The following is a 24,129-nucleotide window of genomic DNA, read 5'->3' on the forward strand; positions in this document are numbered from 1 at the left end:
CGGACTAAGAAAAGTTCCCCTCTGTGGCACAGCTGCTCTGTTACCTGTCTTTGGTGATTTGACGCAAGCGGGCAGATATCCACAACTGTAAGACAGGTGTCGTCATGTCTAAGAAGAGTCCACCCAGCATCAAGGTCCACTCTCACCTTCCCCAGCCCCTTGGGTGGCCTGCATCCTAGGGAAGAGCAGAGAGACAAGGCCACCTTGCTCCATCCTGTGGTCCTTCTCTTCCAGGTTAGGAATCACTCACAGGTTCACGTCCAGGGCCACCAAGTGTACTAAACAAAGGACCAAGCCCCTTGGAGGCCATGTAGCACAATGTTTGGGTCCTTAGTAGAAACAAGAAAGCCACTGAGAAGTCCAAAAAGGGGCTTTGCAAGTACAGACAGCTTTGGGGGAGAGGGCCATAGTGCAGGGCAGGTGACCTCTCAGACACGTGGAGGGAAAGGACATAGATGGGTGTCACTCACGGATGTGCCTCTGCCCCAGGTGAAAGTGACGTCCTGCACTTCACCTCCACCACCACGTGGAAGAACCGCATCATCATCACCTGGCACCGGTACCGGCCCCCTGACTACAGGGACCTCATCAGCTTCACCGTCTACTACAAGGAAGCGTGAGTGTCTGTGCTTGGTGACGTGTTGGCAGGGCTTCATCCTCGCCACCCTCCTGTCTGTCATGAGACATCCATCACCGCCAGTGGCAGCTACAAACAAAAAAGTGTTAGCTTGAGGCCTTTCATTCTTCAGTGGGTGATTAGTGGTGCTTGAATAAAATAAGTCCAAAGGGGAAAACTTGTTTTGTGGAGAATTAGGTCAGTCCAAACATTCATGAATGGGGATGGTGGGCCTGGATGCAATATCATTGCAGCCTTGGTCCCCCCTGATCCATAGTCTGGGAACACCCCTCAGGATGCTCGGCTCCCCTTGAGGTGACCCCCAGGTGGGTCCATCATCTATTCTGGTCACTCTATCTGTGGCCCCTCCCAAGGTGTGGCCTTCTGCTCTAGGTCATAAGCCCTCCAAACAAGGGACGGAGAATGGAGAAAGACTGACCTCCATGTCTCAAACCTTTCAGAATTTCTCCCAAAATCTACTGGGGGCTTTTCTTGTGCCTTCAGAGGACATTTGCCTGCCTGGGCAGCCAGGACATCCCTCCAGATGGCAGCTCTTCTTGGTCTCCCCCTTCCTTCCTTTGCCTCCTGTATCCAGGTGGTTCCCCCAGGCCTCTTAGTCACCCTCCTCAGCCAGGTCCCACCTTGATGCCATAGGTCCCTTTCCCAGGTGCTTGGCTTCCCGGGAGCTGGAACCAGAGCCACCAGTGGCAGCATCTGGTACCCTTTCCCCCTGCTGGAGCCGGGGCCCTGGGAGTGCCATTGCCATGAGAAAAGCAGGATGCGGGATTATCAGGCATTCATTGTCCCTGCACATGGGAGTCACTCATCTTCCATCACAACGACAGGGAGGGGTGTGTGAATGTCTGTTTCAGAAGCCAGTGGCTGTCTGGCCCTTTCATCTGAGAGGCGTGGAATCCCTGCCCAACTCCGCATCTGTGCAGAATCATCATCTTCTTTAACAGTCTACCAGTGCTCTGACAGTGACGTTAGTGTCTGAGATAATCTGGAAACGAAATATTTGAATGTTATCAGATACTTAAGCAATCAGAATTGTTTGTGAGCATATTAGATTTTAGAAGCTGTATTTGAGAAGCTGTTTTTCTGTAGCAAAGGCATTTTTCTCCAGAAGTTAATTCTTTATCAATAATGATGTTTGCATTAAACGACTACGCTTGTTTTTTCTTAATGGTGGAAAAATGGGGACGAGAGGGAAAGAGCATTTGCGTATATTCTTAAGGAGCAGCATTTCCAATCCCAGTAATTATGGAACTTCTTCTTCCTGAGGCAGAGGGTTCGATTCTATAGTGTGGACAGAACTGTGTGAAACCTGGAGTCCGGTGGCTTAATTTTATTCTTCTATAAAGATCTAATTGATGACTCGTTTTATCTAGAATTCCCATTATAGAAAGTATGATGTGGGAGGCCCTTGGGGGGAGGTTTCTGAGAGCTTTGATGTCAGCGGCCTAAAACATTCTCTGAGCTTCATCGATTGTGTTTCAGACCCTTTAAAAACGTCACAGAGTATGACGGGCAGGATGCCTGCGGCTCCAACAGCTGGAACATGGTAGATGTGGACCTCCCACCCAACAAGGACGTGGAGCCCGGCATTTTACTGCATGGACTGAAGCCCTGGACACAGTATGCCGTTTACGTCAAGGCTGTGACCCTCACCATGGTGGAGAATGACCACATCCGTGGAGCCAAGAGCGAGATCTTGTACATTCGCACCAATGCTTCAGGTATTCACGCACCGTCCCCGCCGTCCCACGCCTCGTCAGCTCAGGGTCCTCACGCATGACAAGATGTAGTCAGAGGGCTGACACTGAGCTATGCCTGTTGTCTCTCCCTGTCCTGGGCCAGTCTGTCTTTTATTTGTCTGTCTTGTCAATATATAATACTGTATCATATTTCTTCCTCACTCCCAATACCGTAGCCTCTTCCAGGCCATCTTCTGGACTTGGTACCATCTTCCATTATCATTCTGACTGTCCTGGACCAGTGAGCCCAGGTCCTCCAGGGTGCTGGGTTGGTTTCATTGGGAGGCCCAGACTGGATACAGTCCTCTAAGGCTGCCCTTCTTGTTTATTTGGATAGTTGGACCTCTGGGAACTGAAACCCTGGTTGTTGTTCCAATTACCTCAGGTGGCTCCCTGGTTTCTCACCTTCATCCCGTAGTGGCTAGGGTTCCAAGAAAGCAGACAAAAGTTAAAAAACATGAGATGAACCATGTTGTGGGCATTCCAAGTTTTCACTGATGAAAATGTGCCTCCTTCTCCCCTGATCTCCGCTTTCTAAACCAACTCATTTCTCAACTCCAGAATCTGGAACTAAGGAGAGCAAACATTTGTCTATATTTTCCAAGTATATAAAAACCAGGTTGGAAGTAGGGAAATGCACATCATTTTAAAAGGCACTGATAAACATTCTTTGATGATAGCCATTGTTACAATACGTAGGCTGTTTTAAAATATGCATAAACTGGCACGAAATGAATCTAAATGGCAAAGAGGGTGAGGAAAAAATGTTGGTGGTGAAATCCTTTTGCTCGTGTTCTCTTGCCCCCTCCTCCCTTCAGCTCCCCTCCCCTCCCCTGTTCCATCTCTATGATCCTCTAAGTGGCTACGATCATGTCACTGATGGCACAATGTTTATATCAATAAATGTGACACAGGCTTCTGATTCTAGGCCTGGGATGTTGTAGCAGAGGCTCAAAGGCAACAGAACAAGTTGTTCAGCCTAAAAATTTGCAAGTAATTCATTGTAGCTAATTTGGGGAAAATAAAAGTCTTTCTTTGTTAAGACCAATTCTTAAGAAACTTGTTTCCTTTTCCCAAAGATGGAAAACAAAGCACTGTACAAATTGAGTCAGTTTGCTCTATTTTGGCGTCTGTCCTCACAAGTGGTAGGGACAGAGAATGACTTGGTCCATGGCCTAGGCTTTTTTGTGACACCTGTTACTGAAACATCTAGGGGTGAGCTGTGTGTTTCTGAAATACTTATTCTAGGAAGCACTAAAGTGGCCTAGCATTCAGTAAAATGTTTTCCCAGAAAAAGTTAGTATTAGTCATAACTTTTTCCTAAAGTGTCCTTCCTTACAAGTGTTCAGACCCTTGTATATAAAATTTTGTACCTTAAGCTTTCCAATTTTAAAAGCAGCTTACATGACCATTATGCTTAAGTGACATACAACGAAGGTGTCTTTTGCACTTTGGAAAATCCACCAAAATTCATGCTTTTTTCTGAACCCAAAGAGAATAAGATTTCAGTGGTCCCTGGATGCATTTGCCCTTTATACACAGTTCAGCTCCAAGTTTGGGTTTAGGGGCAATAGTAAGTAGATATTGACCAGATTCTTATGCTTTGCCTGTAAATCAATGTTCTTTTGCTGGTAACAGAGTCCATTACTTGAAATCGGGGCTTTATGTGTGTTTGAGGTGTTTTTAGACTGCTTCTCATAGTTATGACTCCATAGTTCCATTGAATCATGATTATACAATCAGTAGATTTACTGGCCCTTTGCACCACTTTTTCCTCCAAGCCCCCCGCCCCAACTCTCTCTCTCTCTCTCTCTCCCCGCCCCTCCCCACTCTCTCTCCGAAGCACCCTTTTTACTTCCCCCTTTCATTTTGGCTTTTTGCCATTTTTATCAGAGATTCAAAATCTCAGATGGAATGCAAGTCAGTCAGTTTTACCATTTGCTGAAACTGCTGGCGTTAAATGTTTTGGAGGATGGCAGCTGTAGTAAATGAGGAAAGTCCAGTGTTTGCATTAACTGTGGGTTTTAAGTCATCCATTCCAACCCTAGCTGTGCCTCCACCACCCTTTTCCATCTGCAGCTCAGTAATGTTTGTTATCACAGAGAACTGATATTATAAAGGGAAAGTAATACAATTTCAAAGCAAGGTTCGGTTTTCATTTTGTGTGTTCAGTGTTCACCGCCATTTTCCTGTGGGGATCAGACTTTTGGCTTCTTGTGGGTTTGCGCTGGGTATCTGACAGCCAGGATCTTGGGTTCGTTCCATTTTCTGAAATGTCCTTTGTCCCCCTTTCCAGTTCCTTCCATCCCCCTGGATGTACTCTCAGCATCAAACTCCTCTTCTCAGCTGATCGTGAAGTGGAACCCTCCTTCCCTGCCCAACGGCAACCTGAGCTACTACATCGTGAGGTGGCAGCGCCAGCCCCAGGACAGCTACCTTTACCGGCACAATTACTGCTCCAAAGGTGAGGGTGGGAGGGGCAGGGGACACCTGTGGCTGTGACTCCCAAACCCCGAGGCCACACACATCAGGGCCAGCGTCAGCCGTCTGTCGGGAAGCAGCCGTGGTCGTGAGCCCAGGTGCTGATGGCTCTTCCTTTCCTCACCAGCCTGTGTAACTTGGCTCTTGTTGTGCTACTCTTTTCCAAGCAGACAAAATCCCCATCAGGAAGTACGCCGACGGCACCATCGACGTTGAGGAGGTGACGGAGAATCCCAAGACCGAAGTGTGTGGTGGAGAGAAAGGACCGTGCTGCGCTTGTCCCAAAACCGAAGCCGAGAAGCAGGCCGAGAAGGAGGAGGCCGAGTACCGCAAGGTCTTCGAGAATTTCCTGCACAACGCCATCTTCGTGCCCAGGTACCGTGTCCTCTGAGAGGGTCCTTGGGCAGGTCCTGGTGCTTTCTCTCCACCCTGTGGTGTGTAGGTCGACAGCCTCAAAGCGAGACCCAGCGGCCATTGAGGAGGGACAACAGTGTAGGCGGCCGGCTTGGCGGGTGGGGTTACTACCCAAGCCACTCAGCCCTCGTGGAAGGGGCCGGAGCTCACGGCCTGGGCTGTAGGGGGCTGTTGGCATGACAGGTGACAGGTGCAGCTGCCCTGTGACCGCCCAGCCCCTGCGGGGGACACGTGGGCGCAGAGAGCGGCAATCACCTGGCCAAGCATACACCAGCAAGCGGAGGAGCCCTCTGCTTGGGCCCTCGGTTGCCCTTCCCACGCCTCCCTGCGGCCTCCCAGCCTGGCCAAGGAGGAGCAAAGGGAGAGGGAGAGACTCAGAGTCAGTTTTGAAAGGGGCCCAACTTCAAAGCATAACTGAGAGCCACTGGCATCCTTGACAAGCATTTTGTGAAGCCGCGCAAAAGACGGCCTTTCCAAGCCAAGCAGCCCAACCCCAGGACATCTGTCTGCTCTGCTGCTCCAGCCTCTGCTTCTGCCTAGTGGGGACAAAAGCGGAGGAAAATAAATGTTTAGAGCAGAATTATTCAAATAGCCAAAAGCTGAGAACAACCCATGTGTCCACCAGCAGATGAATGGATGAACCAATGTGGTCTTGCCCTGCAATGGAATATTAGTCAACCCTGTAAAGGAATGAGAGATTCTGAAGCATGGGCTACCACGTGCATGAACCTTGAAAACATTATGCTGAGTGAAAGCAGCCAGACGCAGAAGGAGATATTGTATGATTCCATGTGTATGAAATATCTTGAACAGACAAATTCATGGCAACAGAAAGTAGATTAGAGGTTACCAGGGGCTGTGGGGAGGGGAAATGGGGTGTTATTCCTCAATGCGTGTGGAACTTCTGTTTGGGGTAATGAAAGATTTTGGAAATAGTGGTGATGGTTACACGGAATTATGAATGTAATTAATGACACTGAAATGTGCACCTAAAAGTGGTTAAAATGACAAAATTTTGTTAGTTTTTTTTTTTTAACTTTAAAAGTTTGTTTTACCACAACAAAAAAAAAAAAAGAAAGAAAGAAAGAAAAGTGGAGGGACATTCAGCAGGGCAGACTTGTGATGTCTTGGGAAGGAGATGGAAACAGAGTGGTGACTGATGGCTTCTTTTTCTTCTTGAAAAATTGTAGTGCAGAGTTTAGAAACAACCTCATGCCTGCAATCTGGGCAAAGGAGGAAGATTCAGGCCAGCATTTTACCTACGAGCCCGTTTCCTGACCCCCATGGCCCCCCAGCTGCCAGCCCACTGCCAGTACTTGCTCCTGGGGATCACTCTTCTTCCAGCTCCCGACCCAGAGGGGCACCAGCAGTCCCGAGCTTCTGTTTATCCTGAAGTTGCTTTGCCCTTAAAATCTCTCTTAGGTTGTAGCAGCAAATGGTTTTGAAAGAGACTTTTATTTTCTGTCACGTGACCTTCCTGATATTTGTATACTAGTCAAAGATAGACATCTTACTTTGAGAAATCATTAAAACAGGAAATCAAGACCTTTTGGAAGTGGAGGCACTATTTCCTTTTCAGAATGAAGCTATCGGTCACTTAGCAGCTTTCTGCCCCCTCCTCTCCTGCCGTTAAAACCATGGAACCTCCCGACCTGCCCCGCCAGTGACATCTCCTGTTCACGGGTGATTGATATGGCTGCAGTTCATGTGTTAGTCCAGATATCCTGTATATTATGCATGGTCTCGAGAATCAAAAAGTTTGAGGATGGAAAAGAGCTCAAAGATGTTTTAAAACTAGAATCTAGGTTCAGTGGCTTCTCCACCACCCTGATTCACTAACTATGGATTTGGGGCTTGGCCCTTCCTCCCCACACACTGGGGCTCTTTCCCTTCATTGCATTGCTTCTCAACACAGTCCATTCCCCCCACCCCGGGCCAGCAGGGGCTTGGCCGGTGTTACTTCCTTTGGACACAGAAAAGGATGGATTTAGACCATCCCAGACAGGCCAGCAGGAGCCATCTGTTTATTCTCCAGCAGAGGCTGCCGGCTACGTTGCCGTCTTTTCCCAAAGACCTGTCCGAGGTTCAGGCTGTGAGTCCAGGCTTCGGAAAGGTTTCACTGAAGAGCCCCTAGCTTTCTGTTGATAGTTACAAGGCAGTGCCTGTTTTCCTCATCAGTCCAAGAACACAGGATCAGGTGATAGGAAGGCAGAGCTGTGGGTGGCACAGATTTCACGAATGCCTTGTGTTTGCATTGTTGAGTTCAAAATAAGTTTCCTCTACACCACATTCCCCTGATGAACGCATGCGTCCACCCTGCGGTCTTGATGGCCTCTCTCCGAAGTCTAGTCGCACTTGCTGTCCTTTCTTTTCACAGGACAGACATAATACCCTAGTTTGCCCATGGTGAGGGCCCACAGTTGATAAGAACCTCACGTTTGGGGTGTTTCATGCCTCCTACTGAGGCGTACATCTGATGTCCACACGATTTCCGACACAATTCGGGTAAAAGGAGTGTCTGGGTAACAGAACGGCTGAATAAACCATAAAGGAAGCTTTTCTGGTTTACAACTAAATTCTCCAAAGACGATTTTTATTTCTTTCAATTCATTCTAAGAACAGTTTATTTAGAGCTTAAAACCAGGCAAGTCAGGTTGAGTATGACGCTCTTTGCTGTCCGTGGCCATGTGTCTCGAAGTAGGATGGCAGCCTGAGGTCATGAGTTCCTTTCTGGGGTCAGTATCTGGTGCCGAGTGCCTTTCACTGATCTCTGCCTTTATAGTTTAAGTCACAAAGTTTGGTTTAAGTGACTGAAATATCAACAGATGTTGAAGAGTAAACAAGGTTTTCTGACAGGAGTAAGTTGTCCCATCGGTGGGTGTGGGAAAAGCTGGCCACGATATTAGCTGCTGGTCACACGGTGTGGAAGTGCGGCTGTTTACAGAGAATCGGGACGTGCCATTCTGCTGGCCCCCTGCCTTCCCGACAGCATCCCGGGTGGCCTCCCTTCCCCAGTCCCTGTCCACTGTAACAGCTCTGAGGAAACAGCCCGTGTGCCCCTGAGCCTCCCCACTGGGGGGACTGAGGTGTTAGCTTGCCTCTAGGTACCATCGAGTAACCACTCGGGGAGCCAGGGGGCAGGTTGCACATTGAGGCTGAGGTTTGCAGTGTAGAGAAAGCAAAATAAATAATGAGGAAGGAAATCCCTGTATTATTTGTTGGTTCTTATGCAAGGGGGCTGAGTAGCTCCTTTTATTCCAAGGTGAAGATTTTTCTTTTCTTTCTCTAACTCGAGTCACAGAAAAGACAAAAGAGGCGGAAGCCCTCACTCACAAGCCACATTTCTCTCTCTCTTCCTTGCAGACCTGAACGGAAGCGGAGGGAGGTCATGCAGGTCGCCAACACCACCATGTCCAGCCGGAGCAGGAACACCACGGTGGTGGACACCTACAACATCACAGACCCGGAAGAGCTCGAGACCGAGTACCCTTTCTTCGAGAGCAGAGTGGATAACAAGGAGAGAACTGTCATCTCCAACCTCCGGCCTTTTACTCTGTACCGAATCGATATCCACAGCTGTAACCACGAAGCTGAGAAGCTCGGCTGCAGCGCCTCCAACTTTGTCTTTGCAAGAACCATGCCTGCAGGTACGGTGTCATCCAGCTCACCCCACGCCCGACTCACAGCCTAGCGGAGACTATGATTTGTAGACACAGAGGCCAACACCCAGGACGATGACCCTTAGTCTCAGTCCTGCTTATTAAAGAATGGGTGGTCATTTGCAGGCAGCTTGGTGGCCCAGCAGCCCAGGGAATGGAGTTCACGCATCGTGACCCCACTCCCACCCCAGTCTCTCCATACAGAGTACTCAAGAGCAGGGAGCTCGATGCAGGGTCCACTCTTTTCCTTCTCCTCTGTTTGCATTGTGCATTCCCATGGCCCTTTTTTGCCAGGTCCCTCCTGAGTTCTCAAGTTTCAGTGAAATCCCCATTTAGCTGCCTTGATTCAGACTGAGTGTTGCTCCTCAAGGTCTGCTCCCAAGCAGCCTTGGGTCCTGCTTGTTTGGTCTTCACCTTCCCCTTGTAAGTTAGAAGCTGCCTGTGGCTTAGACAGCCATACATCCATCTTTCAGGATGGGTGAACTGCCCGGTTCACTTCCCTGCAGAGCTGGCAGGTAGCACAGAGCACAGTGTCTGCAGTCTGGGAGCGGGGCCTCCTGGGCGCAGTTCTGGCACCGACGTGCTGCTGCCAGCCTACCCAGCCTTAGCCTCCTCACCCTCCCAGGAGAGACAGAGCCCCGCTGATTTCTCAGTGTTTCCCAGCTGGAACTTGCAGTGACATTGCTCACCACTTGGCTTACTGCTTTAAGAAGCAAAAGCAAGAGAGCAGGCACCCCAGCCTCACCCGGCAGCTTCAGGAATTGCTGATGAAGGCAGCGAGCTTGCGCTCAGCACCAGCTTCCTGGCGGCTTCCTCCCAGGCGGGCTCGGGGACCATCCTTTACACCTGTGCAGAAATTGCATCTGCCGCGTGCAGACGCAGAGCGTGAAGGATCTGGGTCCCGGCTTGGAGGCTGGATGCCGCTGCTTCTGCTCACTCAGCACCTTTTCGATGATGCTTGTGTTTGATGGCATCGCATAGAAGCCGAGTACCAGACCTAAGTGACTCAATTTGCCAAGATTTTCCTCCTGCACTTGAGAGTAGGCTTTTTTGTTGGGAGACTGAGGGGAAGGGAGGGTGTGGTGGCATCTTGAGACTTACAGGTCATGAGGTTGCTCCAATTCCAAAACCCCTGCTGTGTGTGCGAGGCCAGGTCAGGAGGAGTTGCTGCGGCCGCTGTCCGCAGTCCTGCACGAGGGGTTGGGGAGGGTGTTCTTAGGCTAGTCCAGTGTTTTTCTCTCCCTCCCTGAGGACTCGAATCTAACTTTATCGCCTATTTCAATTGTTGCGCAGAAGGAGCAGATGACATCCCTGGGCCAGTGACCTGGGAGCCAAGGCCTGAGAACTCCATCTTTTTAAAATGGCCAGAACCTGAGAATCCCAATGGATTGATTTTAATGTATGAAATAAAATACGGATCACAAGTCGAGGTAAGACTGGGGCACTGGCCGTGTGTGGGTGCGTTTCTGTTGCAGGTGTAGCATGTGTTACACTTCAACACAGGGCACCTCCTGGTTAGCTCAAGACTTTGAACAATAAAATAAGGAGTAAGTCGTGAGGATTTAGGTCTTTTTACCAACTCCATGCTCTTTGGGGAATTCTCACAGTGTGCGAGGAGCTGGCTTATCCTCACCCTCGAGAAACTGTTTCTTTGCAGAAAACGATCTTTCAGCCTAGAGATTGGTCTTAACAACTTAATCTTTCTGGAACTCTTTTTGGTTAAAGAAATAAGGTTTGGTTAAAGGTCAGGTGTGCTTAGAGTTACTGGAGGACTGCCATAATGTAAGCCTGGGTGTTTTCCCTTTTATTGCAAATTGGGGTCAGTGTTAGGTGGGAGGCGAGAGGCGAGGCGGTGTGTTTGTGGGAAATTGACACATATGTTTTATTTCCTCCAGGATCAGCGGGAATGTGTGTCCAGACAGGAGTACAGGAAGTATGGAGGGGCCAAGCTAAACCGGCTGAACCCGGGGAACTACACGGCCCGGATCCAGGCCACCTCTCTCTCTGGGAACGGGTCGTGGACTGATCCTGTGTTCTTCTATGTCCAGGCCAAAAGTAAGGCTTGTGGAGGGAGTCGCTGGGAAAACAGAAAGCAGGTGGCGCTGGGACTGGGGAAACCTGGGTCGTCATCCTGGCTCTCTGGTTTTCTGATTTCTGTCGGCCACCTTTCAGAAGAGTCACACTTTTGCCAGCACTTTATCTAGGAGCTCAGGCTGGGGAGCTGCCACACTTGGAGTCCCTACCTCATCTGATGGGCAGGGAGATGGTCTGAGCCCCTCTTTTGAGGGAGACAGCAAGGGGCCCGTGCTCTCAACTTGGTTTATGTCCAAAGCATTTTACAAAGCATTGAATCGACCATTCTGCCTCCTGCCTCGTCAGGGATGCTGACTGGGGCTCCGACTCAGGGCTTAGAATCCTAAGGGGTGACAGAAACCTGGGGGCCTTCTGCTCCAGCCTGCTCCAGAGCAGGAGTCGCCGTGACAGCGTCCCAGGCTGAGGCATCACCCCTGTCACTGCTCAGCGGTAAAATAACAGATGCACTTTTAAAGCAGCAACACACTTTGAAAACGCACAGTTCTCCCTGTTTGGCACAGAGACTGGGCCATGTGGTGAGTTTATGCTCAAACCATCGACAAGAAAGAATTCTTAGAAGGTCATTCTAGGCGAGGATTTTAGATTTTAAAAGTGAGTTTTGTAAAATGTATGAGCACAAGGGCACTATACTTGCTTGGCCAAGAAAATTCAGTATTTTCGTTTGGTGACATAAATATCCCTTATTATTTACATGTTGAGTTTCTGTTATTTTGTATTAGAAACCAAATTTTTAAGATTATTTCATGTTCAGATAATGGGATTAAATCTGGCATAACACTATTCCTGACTGCTTCCGTGAGAAAAAGCAGTCCCGCCTTGCTTAGTGGTGCTACTTTTGGGTCAGGTGGGCAGTTCCCACTGCTCTGGTTTCTCCTGGTGTCCACATCTGTGCTACTCTGGTCTGGAGTCTGAGTTTTTAAATTCAGGATTCAGTCGATCCAGCAGTCCACCTGGTTAGCGCCTAGTCAAAGACATGCATGGTATTTGGAAGTCTACACAGTGACAGATACCAGAAAAAGGATGTGCGGGGATAGAATTGCAGACCTTGAGGTAGCATTTGATGAGCCTGGCGCTGTGTGAGGGGTAAACAGATGCTTAAGAAGATAATTCCATCATCTAAAATAGTCTGAATTCTCCATGTGGTCCATTTTACCTACTCTTTCCAGTTGGCTGGTGCCACACACTCCAGCGCTGGAACTTTCACAATGTTCCCAGAGCCCTCCCCAAAGAAGTTTTTTGTTTTCTCTCTTCTCCTCTCCTCCCCTTTCCACATCCATCCCTGAGGAACAGAGCCTAGGTTTAGAGGTCTAGCGTGATGCTGTGTTCTTTGAAACAGCAGCATTGGCTTCTGGGGTTCAGTGACCTTGGCTTATCTGCAGAGATGACAGGTTCCTCTCTGCCATTGCTCCCCCGTTTTTAACCCTGTGAGTTCCGGGAGCCAGTGGGAAACCCAAGAGCCGCTCTGATGGCATCTTTCCAGCAGGAGTTGGCATACACCATGGGGAAATTAAATCTGCGTGCCTGCTTTACCGTTGGGAAGTTTTTCCTTGTGTCAGACAAGATTCTCTCCTGCTGTGGTTGAGCCTCCCTTCCTCCTGTTCAATCCTCAGAGGAGATGGAAGCTTTGGAAGCTTTCTGGCAACTGCTCTCCTTTTAGGAACCCTTCATGTGCCTGAATACTATTAAATTACTCCTTAGGCTTTTCTTCAGCAGACTAAATAATCTCAGGTGTGGGGCCTTTTCTTGTAGCCCAGTCTCATAGAACAATTTTCTAGCCATTCAGTCATTTTGTTCTTCTCTGGGTGTGTTCCACTTTCTCCATGTCCCCATTGAAATGTGAAACTCAAAAAGAATAGGGTACAACCTGACCAGTAGTATAAGTGATAGAGATAGAAGACATAGTCCTCAGGGGCAAAAAAGAAACTCCGCTAGCTTCCCAAAGTCCGTGTTAATTTGCAAGTATTTTCAAGAATTAGGAAATGCAGGAGCCTGTATCCATTTTTAGAGCTATTTGATAAAAATATCTTTAATTAAAAAAATTAAAATAGCTTTAATAGTCCTCACAGAGTAATAATAATAGTAGTGTTTAGTGGCAGAATAATCACTGATGGGTGATCTACAATAGATGTAACTTGGTCCCCAGTGAGTTCCAACTTCATTTCCACATACGTGGGTGTCCCACAGGCAATTCAGACGCCTCGTGCACAAAACCAGAATCACAGTTGCTACCTTCAAAATCTCTCTCCATCCTTTGTTCCTCAGCTCAGTCTGTGACCCCGTAATCCACCCACCACCCAGGCCAGGAACCTCACAGCCACCCCTCCCCTTTCCTTCACTCCTGCCACCCACTTCTCATTCAAACCCACATCTCATTGATTCTGCCTCTGAAATACCTCTGGAATCCAGCCTCTGTAGCCACCACCACCGCCTCAGCTCAGAGCCTCCAGGGCGCTTGCTTCGTAGGGAAAACATGAGCCCGGGGTGCCGGAAGCCTGGGTTCCAATCCCTAGGTCATGGCCAGCCAGCTGCATGTGTGACCCTGGGGAGGAGAGTTCATCTCTGTGAGTCTTTCTCATTCATAGAAAAGGAGCAGTGATTCCTTGGTGAGGTCTGAGCTGAGTGATGCAGAACATGCCCAGGGCACCCCCCGACCCGCTTCACCAGACAGGGCAGGGTCTCCTCCCCGCTGCCAGCCCTTCCAGGCTGTCCTCAGGCACAGCCATCTCTCCCACACAAATCCCACCAGTTCACTGTGGGGCTGGAGAGCTCTCACTGGTTCCGCTTAATCTGCAGAATGAAGTTCAAAGTGCTTAGCTTGAACAAGGCCCCTTAGGAGCCGGCCCTGATTTCTCTCCAGTATCATTTCCAACCATCCTCTGTGCTTGGCGAGCTTCCCCTGACTCCCTTCCCCTCTCCCTTCCTCCCTGCATCCTTGCAGCATGTGTGGTCCACTTGTCTGGTTGTTATGCTACCTATGGACGTGTTGATTACCAGCGTCTGACAGAATTTTCCAGTGTGTGGATCAGCGTCCAGCCTGGCATCTGTCATCTAAGAGCTGAGGATGGTGATCAGCAGGCAGGAGCCCTGTGGTCTCAGACTTGTAACTATAGACTCTGATGTTCGGGGCGTATTCAGAGCAGCTTTGGCAAGGGGTGCCATCCAGTTACTTTTTGTTTTTTTTAATTGTCTGTGGAACTGTCTTAAGACAGATAAAAGTCAGTACAGCTTGAGCACTATAATACATAAGAATCTATTCTTTTTTTTAGCAAATGTATGCAGTTCCACTAATAGTCATCAAACTGTTTACAAAGATTATTTTACTTGAATCCATCATTTGAACTATTATTTCAGAATACACTGTACTTTGAAAATAAAAATGACTTTACTCCTCCATCGGCACTTATTTAATCTTTTTACAAATAACTCAGGGTTTGTTTTTTTTTTCTTTTATGTACAATACTGTTTACCTTCAGAACTCCTAGTTCATGATAGGCAATAAAGGAATTCTCGGGATTTTTTATCCATACTCCCAGCTAAATATAAACAAATGACACAAGCAGTTTGTTCACCTCGTGACATTTTCTTGTTTCCCATTTGTTTCTGTAGCAACGTATGAAAACTTCATCCATCTGATCATCGCTCTGCCCATTGCTGTTCTGCTGATAGTAGGAGGGTTGGTTATAATGCTGTACGTCTTCCATAGAAAAAGGTGAGTGACTTGGTGAAAAGTTCAGATACTTTCTGTGTCTGACTGGTTTGATGATTTGAACCCAAGTTAAGATGAACTTTTTGAGAAGTTTGAGGAATTATCTTATGGATCAGAAAACCTGATTTTCGGGGGCTTCCCTGGCGGCGCAGTGGTTAAGAATCTGCCTGCCAATGCAGGGGACACGGGGTCGAGCTCTGGTCTGGGAAGATCCCACATGCTGCGGAGCAACTAAGCCCGTGAGCCACAACTACTGAGCCTGCACGTCTGGAGCCTGTGCTCCGCAACGGGAGAGGCCGCGACAGTGAGAGGCCTGCGCACCGCGATGAAGAGTGGCCCCTGCTCGCCGCAACTGGAGAAAGCCCTCGCACAGAAACGAAGACCCAACACAGCCAAAAATAAAAAATATAAATAAATAAATAAATTTATTAAAAAAAAAAAAGAAAACCTGATTTTCCAATCAAATGTACAGAAAAAAGAGAATATTTTCTAATGATTCAACAACAGAAGAAGACTTTTTCTTTGGAGTCTGGATCATCCCCACACTGGTTGTCCCATCACAGACACCGCTGCTTGTGCAAAGCGTTTTCAAACATGATATTTTAACCCTGTCCATCAAATAAGCCTTTCAATTTCCAACAAAGTAAAGAAACAAATGTTTCTTAAAAAGCTCTAATTTGAGGCCATTGAAGAAGCCAAAAGAGGCGTTAGCAAGTGTGGTGGAGCTGTCCTGACAGCACCTCCACCACCCCTTCCCGGTCCTTAATGAATCAGAACAAATAAAACTGAGGTAACAAAGATGAAAGTACATATGAAAGTATGTGGGGATTTTTTTTTTCTAACCTGAATTTCATCCTTTTTGACAGAAATAACAGCAGGCTGGGGAACGGAGTGCTGTATGCCTCTGTGAACCCGGAGTACTTCAGTGCAGCCGATGGTAAGCTTCTAAACTACAGTCACTGTCTGGGGTCCCAGCTCAGGAGCTTTGGGGAGTGTTACGAATTCAGGGGAAGAGATTTGCATTATTTTGAGGTACCTTTGGCCTCAGATCCATCTTCATTAACACTTTTTTTTAAACCAATGTTTTGAGCAGTTCACTGAATATGTCAAAAATTCTGGGACTGTCTGGGCTGCCCCAAGGAAAAATGGGCTTCAGAGATGAATGTGGCCAGCACAGTAATCCATTTATTTAATTGCTTGAAATTTTATGCTAGAATGAAAAAAGCTATATAATTGTCAACATCTAGTTGGAAGATATGCTGCAGCTGACAAAACAGTCCTTTTAAACTAGTTTCAGCTTGAGTTTCATGTCATTATAATTGTCTTTGATCACTACGGCTTCTCTGATTTTTGTATCTTGGAGATTTTCTGTTCATTCCCTCCTGACTGGGGTCTTAACGATTCTTACCCTCATGGCCTGTTCACATTCCCTCTGGTAGTAACTCATGAGAGCCATTTAGTTAAACGTCTGAGACAGTCTGACTTGGAAGTTTTTTTTTCCTTATTTGCTGTCTTGTCTTCCAAGTTTGCCAAAATCCTAACTTTTCAAAGTAAGTCGGGGTGAGACATTGGTCATTGGGTACCACTGACTGGCACTTTGCTAGAGACATTCACAAATGCCATCCCATTTGATCCCTGCATCCCTATAGGATGGGTTGTCTGATGCTCATCTGTCTGTCAGTGGGGTAATGAGGCTCAGAGGAGAAACTCACCCTGGTCACAGAATTAGGCAGTTGAGAAATCAGGATGAGGCAGCCCCTGGCATCTTGTTGACATGTGATGCAGTCGCTGTGGGAAAGGACTGTGAGGTCTTGGGGGCTAGGGAGACCGGCAAGCTGGCCCACAGGAGCAGCTGGCCAGGGTTTGTCAAGTGAATAAATAAGTGCATGGAATCGGCTGGATGTATTTAGAAGACACGTTTGCCTCGCTCATGCTTCAGAAGTGGAAGTGTGTGTGCAGGAGACGTGAAATAAAGAGTCATGATTATTCTAATTGCTCATCCTGATCAAATGAGAAAACAATTTAAAAGCACTATATAAGTGTGTAAAGTTTTATTACTGTGATTTCTTTAATAATTTCTAATTCAAATTGTGTTTACAATAAAGCCAATCAAAAGCAGACTCCTCTGAATGCGAAGCAAGGTAGAATAATGAGGACATTATTCTTCTTTATATAAAGGTCTCACAAAGTTGTATTTTTAAAAGACATATATATGTACACACACACCTACATGTCTGTATGTATGTGTGTGTGTGGACATATAAGAGAATGTTCTGGAAGGATACACACCAAACTTAAAAGAGTAGTTATTTGTGGAGAGGATCTTTTTCTTTTAAAAAAAAAAAAGGCAAGACGATTTTTATGCATTGTTTGAATAAATAATAGTTTTTTTTTTTAATCAAGTAAGGTGAGGAGTCGTCACACACTTAATGGGATTTATAAGGAAAATGCAAGGCCACTTCCAGCTCTATCCACTGGAGTAAGACTACTGCAAAAATCTGCTCGGTTTTGAAATAAAGCATAGAAGATTGGCATTTGTAGCTTTGACTGTGAAGGATCCAGGAAGTTTAGAGAGAGCACAAATACAATCATATCAGACACTAACGGCGATTTGAATTCAAATTTTGTGTCTTTCCAGAGTGCCTTCATAATATTTCTTGCTTCTTTAAAAACAAAACAAACAAACAAAACTTACTGTCACCCAGGCCAACAGGTAGGAAGACTGTCACCTTATTTGAACTTAATTTATTCAGCCTTTTGACAAGCATCTTATAGCTAGTTTCCTCAAGGGGCAACAAAATGACATTGCAGTTCAAAAAGGCTTTAAAAACTTCTCTCTCCAGAAGCTAATCTGCATGTCACCATTCTCCAGAGTACACTGAAAATCCCCTCCAGGGAAACGCTGATAACATTGTGCACGTAAACCTCTCCTGCCTGGCAGGGCTTAGGACTGCTGGCTAAAGTCAGAGTTATTGGGTTGAATTGAGAGAAAGGATTGTGAGTATTGACTTCAGCTACCTCCCAGGGAATGAATGTGATTGGTTTTAACTCCATGTTTCATGGTGTGTTACATAGTTAATTCTGATTAAAAGCAAGCCTGGATTTTCAGAGATAAATGGATATATACAGTGTCTCTTTATACTTTCTGAGGGGTATCAGGAAGAGTCTTATCTACTGGGTTGTCTTGCATACTTACTCTCCTAAGTGAGCATCAGCCCCTTCTTCAGGGCTATAAGCTGTCTAAGCCATATGGAGGTTGTAATTCCATTTGTGAAATTCCTGAACACATACATACGTACTATGAAATACAAAAATGTATGTGAAAGAAAATTCTAGATTGATTAACATAGTCCCTATTGGAAATTCCTTAGAGGTGTAAATTGGTGGTATCTCCTGGGCCTAACTTATAGACATCTTTGCTTTAAGACATCACTTAAAGGTAGATACCTGGGACTTGGGGGTGTCGGAATATAGCTGTCAATCCACTGCTTCTCTTACATCCAGCCGCAGGCCCACGGTTAACATCTGAAAGCCTTAAGGCAAACAGATGCCATCCCAGGTTCTCAGTCCTTCTGCATTTCTAAGCCAGGACCACCTCTTTCCTACCAGTGGAACATGCCAAGGGTTCCCCTCTCAGGCAAGGACGTAAGCACACAGCATTAGAAGAATATGATAATAATTGAAATTTCTTATGGAGCTGTAGAGCAGGTTGATGCTATTTTAGTTCTCACCTACCCATCAGAGTGGTAGGATGGATCTTCTGTTTCGTTTTCTTTCTTTCCTCCCTTCTTCCTTTCCCTCTTTCTTTCTCCTTCCTCCTGCCTAGAATTACTTATTTATTTTCTTAAACCAAATTGAATCTGACCAGAAGCATAGGCTGGACAGGAAAGCATATTCAGGCTTAGTCATTACCAAGCCCCACCCCCCAGCCCCTCACCCCAGTGGTGGGAGGTCCCTGAGTTCACAGGCCCCAGGCCTAAGCCCTGGGGAGGCCCTTCTGCTCATCAGCTGTCCCTCCATGCTGGTCACCACTGAATGCCCCTCGGTGCCAGAGCTCAGTTGCTTCCATACCTCATCCATCACCCCAGGGTCTCTGGCAAGGCCAGAGAAACTGTCCAGACTAGAGCAGAGCTGCCAATGGAAATAGAGTGCCAGTCCCATAAGAAACCTGAAATTTTTCTAGTAGCCACATATAAAATAGGAAAAAGAAACAGGTGAAATACATGTTGATAAGGTTTTCTTTAACTCAGTATATCCAAAATATTATCAGTTTTAATATGCAGTCAGTAAAAAAATTATTGAAATATTTACATTGTTTTTTGAAATCCAGCATGAATTTTATACTTATAGCAACGTCTCAAATTGGACGACTTTCTGGTTCTTACATGCTGTTGGTATCTTTGAATTATCTAGAACTCCTTGAGGACTTGAAATTCTAGTGTTTGACTGTACAGTGGCCTTGCTGAAATCCACAGCCTGTGGGAGATTCCAGAACAAGCCATATCCTTGTCTCCTGCTGTTCTCCTCTGTGGGCTCTAGGAAGTGGCATCTTGCCCTCTTTGGCCTGGAGTTTGCCCAAAGCACGTTGTTTCAGTTCTGGCCTCTTCTTCCCCAGTGTACGTGCCTGACGAGTGGGAGGTCGCCCGGGAGAAGATCACCATGAGCCGGGAGCTGGGGCAGGGCTCGTTCGGGATGGTTTACGAAGGTGTCGCCAAGGGCGTGGTCAAGGATGAGCCTGAGACCAGGGTGGCCATTAAGACGGTGAACGAGGCTGCCAGCATGCGCGAGAGGATTGAGTTTCTCAACGAGGCCTCGGTGATGAAGGAGTTCAACTGTCACCACGTGGTAAGAGAAGGGCCCCCAAGTGTCGGGGAGCACACTTGTGGGTTTGCTGTCTCGCCCTGTCTTCTGTAGGGATCCCCCCATCACCCCACTGTTCCTTTAGACACTGTGCACATGAAGGTTCTGGATGTGATGCAGGGCTGGCCCGTGAGCCCCAGTGGCCCATCGTACGGGCTCTGCTCTGGGCCAGATGGTCCCAGCGGTGGGAGAGCCGCAATCGTGGGCAGCCCTCACCCTCTGAGCCCTTCTCTCTGTCCTTCCTCACAGGTGCGCTTGCTGGGCGTGGTGTCCCAGGGCCAGCCGACGCTGGTCATCATGGAACTGATGACCCGGGGGGACCTCAAAAGTTATCTCCGGTCTCTGAGGCCAGAAATGGAGGTCAGTTTTGATTTTCACTGACATCCCATGTTAACCGTTCCCTTTCCTTTAGAACATTCCCCCAGAAGATACTGCGTCTTTAAATCCATTCACTTTTCTTGCCCCGTGGTTGGTTCTTAGTCCTGTATATGAAGGAGTTCCCTGACTAGAGAGAGACCTGGATCTTTTGTGAGAGGCACTTGCCAGTCCGCAGGTACCTTATTACTCAAACTCCTGTGTGCTTTTGCTGCTACATCATTCCCTCCACCCCCAGTCACCTCCTCCACCACCGTCTCTCCCTGACTCCCACCCACAGACCATGTCCGTGCTGCTCCCTCCCTGGAGCCTTTCCTGCCCCCCACCCCAGCCAGGAGTGCCTGTCTCCTCCACTGCCTTCTCTCCTGGACCAGCTTTCTCTTGTTTGGTTCTTAGTGGATCCCCATCTAGCCCATTATGTTTCCCGTCCATCCCAGACCCAGTGTAGCTCAGTGTCGTTTTTGTCAGAGTTCACTGTCAGGTTGATTTGATTCTTGTGCCGGGTGTTTTCCCTCCTAGCTCTGTGCGCAGACACCCACTCACTCACAGGCCCCCACCCGACGTGTGCCCCTTCCCCTCCTGTGGGCAGTCTGAGCCTTTGAGCCGGGGGAGCCCCATTTCTCAAGCCCTGCATCCACATTTCAGGCTTTATCCCGAATCAGTGTCTTGCTTGAGCTTCTGAATGATCATCACCTCAGCTGCACAATCATCTCTACTTAGTATGAAAAAAATATCAATTTGTGTTACCCTGGTGTCTCCCCGTGAACCCAGCTTTGTAACGTTTGGAGGAACGACTTTTAAGAGTAAACTGGGAGATAAACACTTAGAAGTGACACCAGCAACATCTGCCTTTCACTTGGCTGCCTTGGTGGGTCTCAAGTCCTCACTTGGACCCTGACTTTGCTGCCTGTTGAGGAAGCTTTGAGTCTGCTTTTGTGCCTTGGATCCTCCCCTTTCTCTACCCTTCTTGAATGTCTGTAGCCTTTCTCTGTTTGAGCTTAATCTTTTGTTTTCTTCTTTTAATTGGCAACTTAATCACCTCCCAAGTAGTAGTTCCTTAATTTTTGTTCCAAGCACTTGTTCACACGTGGCTTCCTTTACTCACAGCAGATGATGCGTGTGGTTCTGCAAGGGCCGCGAGACCCAGTGTGGACTGAGGCCCCGAGCAGGGCGGTTTGCAACACACCCACCCTCTGCTCTGCCCAGCGTGGGTCCCTAGCTCCCCTGGATCTTAGTGCCTTTTCCCAGCTCACTTTGTAATACACAAGCCAGCACGAAGGAGAAAAGCTTCATCAGCTGGGTGACTGGAGATGTGGCAGTATGTTTCTTATCAGATTCATTTAAGGCACCTCTGAAAAGTCTGAAGCACTTACTTCCTTTGTCCCCAGTTTCAGGCACAGAATAAAAATTTGCAACACATAGCCCTAGTCCTGGCTCTGCCACTACCTGTCTGCATCCTCAGGTGGCTGCTTCAGGCTCTGGGCCTTGGTTTCCTTATGTGTAAAATAAGAGGGTGGGACAAGATGACTACTAAAGTCCTTTTCAGATCAAAAATTAACTTTTTTTAAAAAAAAATTTATTTATTTTATTTATTTATTTTTGGCTGCATTGGGTCTTTGTTGCTGTGCGCGGGCTTTCTCTAGTTGCAGTGAGCAGGGGCTACTCTTCGTTGCGGTGCGCGGGCTTCTCATTGCGGTGGCTTCTCTTGTTGCAGAGCACAGGCTCTAGGCGCCCGGGCTTCAGGAGTTGTGGCACTCAGGCTCTAGAGCACATGCTCAGTAGTTGTGGCGCACGGGCTTAGTTGCTCCGTGGCATGTGGGATCCTCCCGGACCAGGGCTCGAACCCGTGTCCCCTGCATTGGCAGGCGGATTCTTAACCACTGCGCCACCAGGGAAGCCCCCCCAAAATTCACTTTTAGATTTGTCAGATTTAAAGTTGTTCTTTCTAACCCATGTCAAGTATAAAAATACGTATGCTTGTCCTGTGGTTTCATTATACTCTACTTGGCATCTTCCCCCAGTGAAGATTCATTCACTTCCCTCACTAAATGGGAATGCTTGTGTATACGCGTCTTAAGTAGTTCTAAGCAAGTTAAATATTTCTGTTTTCTAAGACGTCTGAAAGAATGGCAGTATTAGCACCATGACTGACAGAATGTCAGCCCTCTCCTTCAATACTTAAAATCAGGTTCCTTTTTTTGATTCTGTTTTTCATATTAATATTATGAAGCGCCACTTCTAATAAGCGCCTAACTTAATATTCCACAACTTAAGTATTATGAGCATAAAGTTAACATTTTACCTGCCGATGCATATCTAAAGCCCTGAAAAGGTTAAAGGGAATGTTAGGTCCTGAGGGAAAAAGGCTCCTCTAAACAAGGCCCCTTTGTAAAGGAAGGGGGTAGTTTTGGCTTATCCTTCGGGTCATCACATCACTTCCCCAGGCAACTCAGTAATGAGGATTTTAAATCACCACAGACAGTCCTGATAGTAGCTTCAAAATTCAAGTGTAGGGAACCAACCCCCAAGTACTTGGAGAGTTGTTATGCTGCTCCTAGCTTTGGGGCAGAAACTAGCACCTCACTGGGTGAAACCAGCATTCCCTGGGCATGGACCTTGGCCAGGCACTGGCGGACACTTGCCATGCATGGTCTCAGGTCATCCTCCCAGCAGTGACCCCGCCTCGATCCCATGTGAAAGAGCCCAGGCAGGAGGCCAGACTGTCTGATCCTAAAGCCCAGACGTGTTCTTCCTGTGGCGCAGAGTTTGAGCTGGGAAGGGGACGTGTGGGACCTGTCAGAGCAGGCTGGCTTTGCCGTGTTGTGACAGATGCTCTGTAGTCAGGGAAACTGAGGTAAAGTCTGTTGAACTCACACAAACAAGAGGTGGTCAGCATCTAAACTGGGGGTGCTGACTGGTTTCCACACTTTCTTTTAGGATAAAGAGGCTTGGACACACACTTTATATAAAACTTTTCTAAATGGATTTATTATTTGGGGGTATTTCTTCTCAATTCTGAAGTCGATATGTTGCCCTTCTCTGCAAAGACGAAACGTTTATCTGTGTTACCTGTCACTGTTGGACATTGGTCCCCTCCAGAATAAGCTTCTGCTGGACTTAAATGAACTGTCAAGGGCTTGCTTTCCTCAGCACCCACAGATAATAATAATCCAAGGAATGCCACTCTGTAAGGTGAACAAATTAATCTTGATGGTTTTGTACTTTAGAAGAAAGTTGAAGGGAAAGAAAAGGATTAAATAATTTAACATAGGAAATAACACATCCAGTGTCCATTCAAGAAACCCATTTGCTTATTTCCACATGGCCTTTGTAATGTCCTCTCCCTCCTTTTCCCTGTATGGAGTTGGATTGTAGAAATAAAAGGAACACATACACTAATTGGAATTTGAATATCCAGAATTTTTAATATCAAAAATTGCTGGTTTCATTTTAAATGATGTTGGCCCCACCCAAAATCGAAGATGCTGGTCCCAAGTTGTGCTAATAGGTGCTTCTCTCTGCAGCTTTGTGATGTGGTCAGAGGGCAAGTGCCATGGCCTCCTTCTGAGCCACTCCTGGTTTCTTAGTAGAATGACCTGTGGTGCTCAGATTGAATAAAGGTGGATTTGCAAACCGTGAAAGAACACGGGGAGGGAAAAATTCCTAAATTCTCACATGGATTTTTTTTTTTAATCTCCAACAGAATAATCCAGTCCTAGCACCTCCCAGCCTAAGCAAAATGATCCAGATGGCTGGAGAGATTGCAGATGGCATGGCATACCTCAACGCCAATAAGTTTGTCCACAGAGACCTCGCTGCCCGGAACTGCATGGTGGCCGAAGATTTCACAGTCAAAATCGGAGGTGTGTCCTTAGCTTTCCAGATCTGAGCAAGAACTAAACTCGCACATGTTTTAGGGGCCAAGTGGGCATTAGCTTGCCTGTGGAGAGGTTTTCCGACGCATCCCGTGACTGCAGAGTCTTACTCTTGGGAATAATGTGATTGTGTCCAGTCAATAGTCACAAACCCAGCCAGCCTGGCTCTAATCCTGATAATGCATGGGCGCAGTGGTCCAGGCAGTGGCCAAGGGTGAGCTGAGGCCGTGGTCCCTGAGGTTGCCTCTACTGGCACTTGAGGCATTTCTTGGCAGAACAGTTCTAAGCATTG

The 24,129-nt window shown here is 47.3% G+C and overlaps 1 protein-coding gene across 2 annotated transcripts in view; it reads left to right on the forward strand.

Moving 5' to 3' along the window:
- The window catches only part of IGF1R (insulin like growth factor 1 receptor), a 310,095-nt gene that overhangs the window by 261,479 nt on the left and 24,487 nt on the right, over nt 1-24,129 (forward strand). The window contains exons 7-18 of one of the 2 annotated variants that reach the window (XM_082448429.1): nt 490-616; nt 2,117-2,355; nt 4,670-4,837; nt 5,022-5,229; nt 8,632-8,915; nt 10,221-10,357; nt 10,823-10,982; nt 14,628-14,730; nt 15,594-15,664; nt 19,343-19,572; nt 19,837-19,947; nt 23,666-23,825. In XM_082448429.1, coding sequence (XP_082304555.1) covers nt 490-616; nt 2,117-2,355; nt 4,670-4,837; nt 5,022-5,229; nt 8,632-8,915; nt 10,221-10,357; nt 10,823-10,982; nt 14,628-14,730; nt 15,594-15,664; nt 19,343-19,572; nt 19,837-19,947; nt 23,666-23,825 — 1,998 coding nt within the window. The remainder of the gene's footprint in view (nt 1-489; nt 617-2,116; nt 2,356-4,669; nt 4,838-5,021; nt 5,230-8,631; nt 8,916-10,220; nt 10,358-10,822; nt 10,983-14,627; nt 14,731-15,593; nt 15,665-19,342; nt 19,573-19,836; nt 19,948-23,665; nt 23,826-24,129) is intronic. The other variant, XM_082448430.1, reaches the window with a different exon arrangement.

Source organism: Balaenoptera physalus (assembly GCF_965194825.1).
Source record: "Balaenoptera physalus genome assembly, chromosome: 2".
NCBI lineage: Eukaryota > Metazoa > Chordata > Mammalia > Artiodactyla > Balaenopteridae > Balaenoptera > Balaenoptera physalus.